Source organism: Gymnoscopelus microlampas, assembly GCF_963454915.1.
Source record: "Gymnoscopelus microlampas genome assembly, chromosome: 7".
NCBI classification, from domain to species: Eukaryota; Metazoa; Chordata; class Actinopteri; order Myctophiformes; family Myctophidae; genus Gymnoscopelus; species Gymnoscopelus microlampas.
Genome location: NC_139944.1, coordinates 28,379,914 through 28,389,273, shown reverse-complemented (window position 1 = coordinate 28,389,273; position 9,360 = coordinate 28,379,914). Strand labels below are relative to the sequence as shown.

The window sequence follows — 9,360 nt, the reverse complement described above, 5'->3', positions numbered from 1 at the left end:
GCCTAATGCATGTCAAACTGGGGGTCCTTGAGATTAAAATGGTTGAGAATCACTGCTCACCTGTTTGTCTGGATGGAGAATTCATTCACTTGTGTTTTAAACAGCCTGCTCTTCACCAGCCTAATAAAAACTGATAACTTTACCCATAACCATGTCCATGTGGACTAATGTTACATTAGGAGTTGTTAAAGTTCACTTTTAAGCTGTCTTTTTACTTCCAAACAATTAAACGTCGTGTTTGCAGCTGTGTGTGTGTGAGAGAGAGAGAGAGAGAGCGAGCGCACGAGGCGGCAAACACCTGGGGCGCGTTCGAAAATACAGCGCTGAGCGCACTGGCCAATACAAACTAATAGGCGAGTGTGCTCCGGTGCGTAATTTCCGAACGCACCTCTGCTGTCCCTTTGATCTGACCGCAAAGCGGTCTGCTACTGTATGAGCAGATCTACAAGCTCACAGCTGTGTTCCGTGAGCAGAAATAATGGAGCAGAAATAAGACTTCCGGTTGACGATCTCTTCAGAATAAGAGTACTCTCTAGAGTAAAAAGAAACCATTGAAAATCATTGAAAAACGGTTCATTTGCACATTAAAACTATAAATTAAGCATTTAAACGAAGCTATATAACACATATTATGTTTCTGTGTAACAAAAACGTTTTTTAAAACATTATCTAAATGGATAAATGCTGTTCAAAGGACTGCATAGCCTATACAAATTGGACACTGGACCGGAGACGGCTGGCGATGCCAGCACTTGTGACATACACACGCGTTCGGGGAGACCCCCTCTACAACGCCACACTCTCCGCTAAGCGGGAGAGGTGTAAAAAAAAGTGTGGCGGACCGTCCAGTGAGGTCAGAGGTCAGAAAAGTGCCCTTTTCTGCCATTTTCAGACAATAGTGGACACTGGTTGTGACATACACACGCGTTCGGGGAGACCCCCTCTACACTGCCACACTCTCCGCGAAGCGGAAGAGGTGTAAAAAAAAGTGTGGCGGGCCGTCCAGTGAGGTCAGAGGTCAGAAAAGTGCCCTTTTCTGCCATTTTCAGACAATGGTGGACACTGGACCGGAGACGGCTGCCGATGCCAGCACTTGTGACATACACACGCGTTCGGGGAGACCCCCTCTACACTGCCACACTCTCCGCTAAGCGGGAGAGGTGTAAAAAAAAGTGTGGCGGACCGTCCAGTGAGGTCAGAGGTCAGAAAAGTGCCCTTTTCTGCCATTTTCAGACAATAGTGGACACTGGACCGGAGACGGCTTCCGATGCCAGCACTTGTGACATACACACGCGTTCAGGGAGACCCCCTCTACAACGCCACTCTCCGCTAAGCGGGACAGGTGTAAAGAAAAGTGTGGCGGGCCGTCCAGTGAGGTCAGAGGTCAGAAAAGTGCCCTTTTCTGCCATTTTCAGACAATAGTGGACACTGGACCGGAGACGGCTGCCGATGCCAGCACTTGTGACATACACACGCGTTCAGGATTCTTCTTGATTCTTGTTCAGAGTAGTTCCAGAGTTCTCTTTGAAAATGTCACACATTTTGAAATGGCTCCACATCCATTACCTGATAGAAGAGAGTTGCAGATTTTCATGGAACTTGGTAGAAATGATCTCTAGGCTGCCCTATAAAATGGCTCAAGGTCACAATCATAGTCACAGTCAATGTTACATCAGTCATATCTCAGGAACGGAGAGAGACACAGAACGAGATGTTGGTGTGTGCCTTTATTAATGGTATTGAAATTTTATACTGATGTCAAACTGGGAAACTGAAATAGAAGCAAGGCTTGTCCATAGCCATGTCTGTTTTGTGGGAGTATCCACACATATCTATCAATAACTGGTCAACGCAACAGTACTGTATATACAGAAGATGCTTTAAAACTTCCTGATGATATTCTGTGGCACTTCCTGGGACTTGCATCCTCTTCCAAAAAGCCAATGAGTAGGTTTGATTTATTATGGAGTCATAAGGAGGTGACATCAATAGAACTTTTTAAAAGGTATTTTATTTAATTTGATACGTGAAGTCACAGCAGTAGATTGGCTAATTTCAGCATGCAACCAAGTGTAAAATGTAGCATTATGACGCCATCAAGGCCCGCCAAAATACATTTTTGACAAAATCAACTGTAGATTTAGTCGACTAAAATCGTATTATATTTAGTCGACTAAAACTACACTAAAACAAACATTTAAGGTGAATAAAATATGACTAAAACTAAATTAAATGTTATTCAAAAGACTATGACTAAAACTAAATAAAAATTAACACTGCGTCACAGTGACATGACAACAACAAGTAACCTCAGTCTGTGATATTAATCTCCAATTTTTTGTGTTAAATTGTGACTGTAGCCTGAATGATCAGCGGTCAATTGTAAGCAAGAACAGATTGTTATAATTGTAAGTAAGTAATAGTAAGTGCCACGGCAAATAGCTGTCTCGTGTCCAGCGCCCAATTTGTGAAGTCTATGCTCTGAAAATGGACCGTTTTCTTTTTCTGGCCCCTGACCTCACTGGACGGCCCGCCACTTTTCCAAATACACCTGTCTGGCTTAGCGGAGAGTGTGGCGTTGTAGAGGGGGTCTCCCTGAACGCATGCGTATGTCACACGTGCCCCCGCAAATAGCTGTCTCGTGTCCAGCGCCCAATTTGTGAAGTCTATGCACTGAAAATGGCTGTTTTCTGACCCCTGACCTCACTGGACGGTCCGCCACTTTTCCAAATACACCTGTCTGGCTTAGCGGAGAGTGTGGCGTTGTAGAGGGGGTCTCCCCGAACGCGTGTGTATGTCACAAGTGCTGGCATCGGCAGCCGTCTCCGGTCCAGTGTCCACTATTGTCTGAAAATGGCAGAAAAGGGCACTTTTCTGACCTCTGACCTCACTCGACGGCCCGCCACACTTTTTTTTACACCTCTCCCGCTTAGCGGAGAGTGTGGCGTTGTAGAGGGGGTCTCCCTGAACGCGTGTGTATGTCACAAGTGTTGGCGCCAACAGCCGTCTCCTGTCCAGTGTCCAGTATTGTCTGAAAATGGCACTTTTCTTACCTCAGGCCGCACTTGGCGGCCTGCCACTTTCCTTTTTTTACAAATTATCTCTCAAATGTTCACCAACATTCTGTACTGGTCTGTATCCATTTTCTATCAAGTTTAGGGGCGCTCAGTTATGGAGAAGTACACACACACACGCACGCACGCACGCACGCACGCACAGACGCACAGACGCACGCACAGACGCACGCACGCACGCACGCGCACACACACACACACACACACACACACACACACACACACACACACACACACACACACACCTCTATCTTTTTTTATGCTGTGTTTCCATGTTGTATATATGTTGTTAAATAATTTACATTTTTAATGATTTTTTTCTGATTACATTTGTATTTGTATTGTATTTTAGTTTTTAAATAGGTGAGATCAACTTTATAAACCCCAAATTCTTTTTTTTTTTTTATCTCACCTACACTATCTACTATTATTATTTGTAGCATATTTTGTGGTCTCTTTTATCATTGTTTATTTGCTTCTGCAATAAACAATATTATATCATCATCATTTTCCAAGAGTGACCTGGCCTAGAGTCAGCATTATTACAACAATGGACAAACAATACAAAAACAATACATATATGTAACACACACAAATCAATATCCAGTTAAAGTGCAAAACAGTGCTAAGTGCACATTTAATGGGGGTCAATAGCCAATTTCAAACTGGAACAACCTGGCACTAAGAAGTGATCTAGTATAAGCCATTTAAAAAGACATACTGTACATCATAAATGTATTTTTAAATTAGATTTGTGTCTTTTAAAAAACATAAAAAATTCACGATCTTATTTTGAAGGCAACCGGAAATCTTATTTCTGCTAGCTCGAAAACCAGAACTCCAATTTCTGCTCACGGAACGGAGCTTCGAAAACCGGAAGTCCAATTTCTGCTCACGGAACGGAGCTCCCGAAACAACTAGCCTGGGCAGCGTTCCTTTTCGGGTATATGATCCGGTCGGGAGCGGACCGGATCGCGACAAACCGGAAAGACGTCTCACCCCAAAATAGGTCCGTCCTATAAAATCCTTGATGTGGCGTAGTTTAGCTTATATTTTAAATATAAATGTGAGTGTACTTTCCGGAGACTATTTAGCGTCTGTATTATCCGTATTATCCCACGGGGAAATTCTATTGAAAATAAATAAATAAATAGGGATTGGGGAACCAAAACAAAGCGGCACCGCAAAACCGGATCGCGACAATCCGGAAAGAGGATTCTTTTTTCTTTTTTTTCCCCCAGTAGGCGTGGCCTAGACCGGATCATATGGGTCTTTAGTAACGCAGACCAGGCTTTCCTCCGAGGTGGAAAGACTGGTGATGCGAGGTAAACAACAGGTTGGGAATTGATTGCGTGAAACAATCACCTGTGCGTCCACGGTCCGTCCACTCCGTCCAGTCTCAATGTTAGTAAACAAACAATTGGTCAATACGCGTACAACTTCAAATGTAGGCTACAGTAGGACTTTACTTCTGTGCTGTTTGTATGTTTATTTTCCTTCTTCTTTTCACTGAGCCCATTCTAATGCATTCTCTCAAAAAAGATCTCATTCACCAAAAATAGAACATCTGGCAAGCTCAAAACCCATCGCAACGTAATGCGTTGTGAGCTTGTAGATTGGCTATTTTTTTGGCAAAGACATTCATTGGTGTGGATGGAAAAAAAGCAGACTGATTACACTAACTCAAGTTTGTTTCACTAAGACAAGAGGGTTTAATTGGATTAATTAATTAATTTAAAGGTAGGGTAAGTGATTTGCTTTGGTTGAAATAAGTGTTAAATAGCTCTGTGTTGTGGTGGTGCTCGTTGCTGTGGAGTGTTTGTTCGGTGGCGGGGGTCTCCTTGTCTCTCCGCCTCTTTATTGGACAGAAAATGCATTTTCGTTTCAGTTTCAGTTTCATTTCCAATTTTATCCAACCAGGACAGAGAACTCAATCAGGATATAGATTAAACAAGTGAAATTGGAAGTGATGACACTATGAGCAGACACAATTTGAACTGGAACACTATACAAATTAAGCTTAAAAATGGGTACTTTCTCCTGATTGGCTGAGATTTTGACACCAACCGAGAGGTGTATTTTCTGTTTGTTGGGGAGCTGGAGAGACTGTTGCTGGGCGTGCACCCCTGTTGCTGGGCGTGCACTCTGTGGCAATGATTGCTATCGCAGTATAGTATTTTAACCTTTTAACAAAATACTTTTTGTATCACTTACCCTGCCTTTAATCTGGATTTCACATTTTTGCGAATGTGATTGCATTATGTCTGCATTAACAGTTTACAGAGATAAGCACTTGGAAGTACATTTCAATTCAAGGTCTGTTTAAGAGGATTTTAAACCCAAGATAGAAAGCCTATGGCTTGTTTCCATTGTTTCCATTGATTGTCCCATCATGATAGTGTTACATTACAACAAAGGAGCCCACCTGCAGCGATATGATTGCGGGAATTATAATACGGCCTAAATGATTAAATTAACTACTGTACTCAGCCTTCCTATATGGGATGGTTAGATTACTCCTCTTGGAATGCAGCTCATCTGTGTCCCTTCCCTATAAAAGTCGCATTTGTACTCAGTGTTGTCAAACCCCTGAGGAAGACTGTCCTGTCGAAACGTTGGTTTCTAGATTTAAAAATGAAATAGTATTGCACCGTGTCTGCAACCTCCTTCTTTTAATTAGTTGTGTATGTATCGTGGGCAGCGCCTCCCTCATACTGGTGTGCGCTCCTTCTCCTGTGTTTGCCTCACCTCACTCCTTGGACTGATAGCTCACAGACAACATCAACATGGATCAAAATCCCCAGAAGCCCCACCAGTTCGAATTCTACACCTACACTAGTGTAAATTCCACCAACTGTACTTTCTGTGAGAGTCCGCTCAGGGGCGTGTTCGAGCAGGGCCTGAAATGTGAAGGCTGCGGCATTAATGTCCATGAGGACTGTCAGACGGAGGTGGACGATCCGTGCCGCAACCAGGTCCGTATCGGTCATACACTAAATGACGGAGAGAAAGAGCATGTCACCATAAGAAAACTCGCAGTTCAACAGTGGCTGCTGGAGAAAGAGTTCATCCCTTGTGAAACTCCGGACAATGCTCCCATCATTGCTTTGATTGGTTCTGGTGGAGGAGAGAGAGCCATGGTGGGAATGCTGGGATCTCTGCTTCAACTGGGTAAAGAAGGTCTACTGGACTGCATGATGTACCTGAGTGGAGTGTCTGGATCTACCTGGGCCATGGCCTCCTTATACAAAGGGACCAACTGGTCCTACCAACTGAAGCATGTGACCGAGGAAATAGTTCAAAGGCTGAGTTCTGGCAGAGTGTTCGGGCGTGAGGATCGTGAGAAAAAGGAGAAATACAAACTCAACGACAACTGCACTCAAACACACACGTGGGCTGCACATTTCGTCTCCGCCTTCGTGAAAGAGATAGATGAACGTCGTCTTTCAGACCAGAGAGGACTGCATGGCATGGATCCCTATCCCATCTACACTGTGATTGATCAGAAGATCAGAGACATAAACAACGAAACACAGAAAGACACGTGGTTTGAGATGACCCTCCATGAGGCGGGGTATTCTCTCACTGGGGCCTTCGTGGACCAGAGATTCTTCGGGAGTAAGTTTGACAACGGGAAGTTGATAAAGGAGCAGCCAGAGATGGACATGCTCTACGTGCAAGGCTTGTGTGGTAGTGCTCCAGCTGATATACCTTTCACACGACTATTGACTTGGGGAACCACATACAACTTCCTGCACAACATGAGAGCTGAAGAAGTAGACCCTGCTATCCTGACATCAGAAAAGAGGAACTACATCGATGCTGGGGGGCTGCTGAACTCTCCCTACTTCTCCGTCCTCAGACCAGCGAGAAAGGTTGACCTCATCATCTCCCTCGACTTCAGCCAAGGCGACCCTATGATGACAATTGAAGGTGCTCATAGGATGTCCAAGGAGATGGGTATACCTTTCCCGGATGTTAAAGTTGAAGCAAGAGACAGAACAGAACCAGAGGACTTCTACGTGTTTCCAGGAGACAGGAGCACAACCCCAACAGTGATCCACATGCCCCTGTTCAACAAAGTGAACTGTCCCGATGATCTTGACAAGGTGAGAAATAGATTCAAGACAGAGCAAGGAGCATTAGATTCTACACAGATCGAAGAGCTGATGAAAAGAGCCACCGCAAATGTGATCAACAACAAGGACAAGCTGAGGAAGGCGATTAGGAAGGCCGTCATGAGAAGAATGCCAAAACCAATTGACGATTAGCGAGTCAGGGTCCAAACATCAAGGACCATCACAGTGAGCATAGGATCGCCCCAGGGCTGTGTCCTGAGCCCCCTGCTGTTCAGTTTGCTGAGCCACGACAAAATTTGGCAGTAATCACATCCTCAAGTTCGCCGATGACTCAACCGTGGTGCGACTCATTAGATAGAGATTAGATAAATGATGTATTGCTTGCTTAAACCCTTCTTTAAGTGTAGTGACCATTATAGTCCTCTTCACAATGATGCAGTCTTCTTTGTGCTGTCAGGACGTGTACTCTGTATGGTCTTTATTGTCCTGTCAGGACCTGTGTGTTGTTTGGTGAAAGGGTTAACATAAAGGTTCTGGCAAGGCAGTGTTTAGATTAAGATGACATTAGTGTAAAATCATAGAAACCATTACAGCTGATGGCTTGGTGATCATATAATCCTGTTGCTGTAACAATAGTTAATATGCATATTAATTTATGAATATTCATGTTTTATAATTATATTAATGTTCTTTCTCGTTGGTGTTTTCTATAGGATGTTTGTCCTAAAGTTTTTGATATAAATACTGAAGCTTCTGCTGTACAGGTGCAAAATGATTTTGAATAAAGTCTGAATAGATCCAAAAAAACAAAACAAAAAAAAACATTTTGAACAAATAGCCAATTTAATTACATCGAGGTCCCCAGGTGTCCCTATAGTGCCCACCTATCCTATATCCATTTCAAAAAGAAGTATACTCACATTTTGTACATAAGTAAAAGTACCAATACCACAATGTAGAAATACTGTTACAAATAAAAGTTTGGTATTCAAAATGTACTTAAAAGAGTAAAAGTACAAAAGTGTTTGCATTAAAAGATACTTAGGTACTGAAAGTAAAAGTACTCCCATTTCACAAGTTTCCAAAATGTATAAAAATGCTATGAAAATAACAAATCTACATGCTCACAATGCATAGCGATTTGACAAGTTGTGAGCTTGTAGATTGGCTATTTTCAAATAGCCAAAGTTTAAATAGGGCTGAAGTGGTGAATGTAAGTCTTGTAATAATAATCCAAATCTACATAGTAACTAGTTAGGCCTACTAAAGTTTTCTAATAACTTGGAGCAAAAGTAATATTTGCCTCTGAGATGTAGTCGAGTAGAAGTAAAAGTATTGAAAATTGGAAATACTCCAGTAAAGCAAAAAAAAAAAAAAAACTCAAAATTGTACTTAAGTACAGTAGCCTACTTGAGTAAATGTACTTAGTTACTTTACACCACTGTGTAATGTATCCTCATCCAGTTGCGGCTGTGGCACCAATATTAGATTTGATTACTGCTGCAACAGTCTGCATGTGGCGTCTGTGTGCCGCTTACAACTTATATCCGCGAGATGGCGCTCTCCTCCTCTCCATTGTTTAATTGTTCCCGACCGATCTCGCCGGAGTCTGTTACAGCAAAATCGATGACCTATCGAAAAATGTTGGCCAGGGGGACGCGTCACTTTTGGTTTGTTTACTGGCACACTACAGCGTCAAAGGTGGAACTCAAGTGAAAGTATCAATACTGGAATGTAGAAATACTCGGTTACAAGTAAAAGTCCCGGAATTCAAAATGTACTTGAGTAAAAGACAAACAAAGTACAAAAGTATTGGTATCAAAATGTACTCAGTGTACGTACTAAAAGTAGAAAGTAGTCATTCTGTAGAATGTCCCATTTCACAAGTTTTCAAATGTATAAAGATCTTTTGAAAATAGCCGATCTACAAGCTCACGAGTCACAATGCTTCGCGACGTGACGCATTGTGACTCGTGAGCTTGTAGATCGGCTGAAGTGGTTAATGCATGTTTTGTAATAATAATTATTGTGAACAAAATTGTGTGCATTTTCGGAACAGTGACATCTGGAGCAACAATATTCGATAGCTCATCAATGTCCGTGTGACAGCAGCTGACCGAGCGGACGCCGCTGAGAGGAGGCGAGCAGTGTTGCCATGTCCTTTTATTATAAGCGACTTTGGGCTTGTTTGTTTTTCTTTAAAGTTG

At 42.8% G+C, this 9,360-nt stretch overlaps 1 protein-coding gene across 1 annotated transcript; it reads left to right on the top strand.

Moving 5' to 3' along the window:
* Positions 1-5,860: 5,860 nt before the first annotated feature.
* Positions 5,861-7,345, top strand: LOC311048517 (cytosolic phospholipase A2 gamma-like; the record flags this gene model as incomplete). The annotated part of the gene is made up of 1 exon (XM_084061777.1): positions 5,861-7,345. The coding sequence occupies one exon, from the start codon at positions 5,861-5,863 to the stop codon at positions 7,343-7,345; it is 1,485 nt and encodes a 494-aa protein (XP_083917903.1).
* Between the last annotated feature and the right edge of the window lie 2,015 nt (positions 7,346-9,360).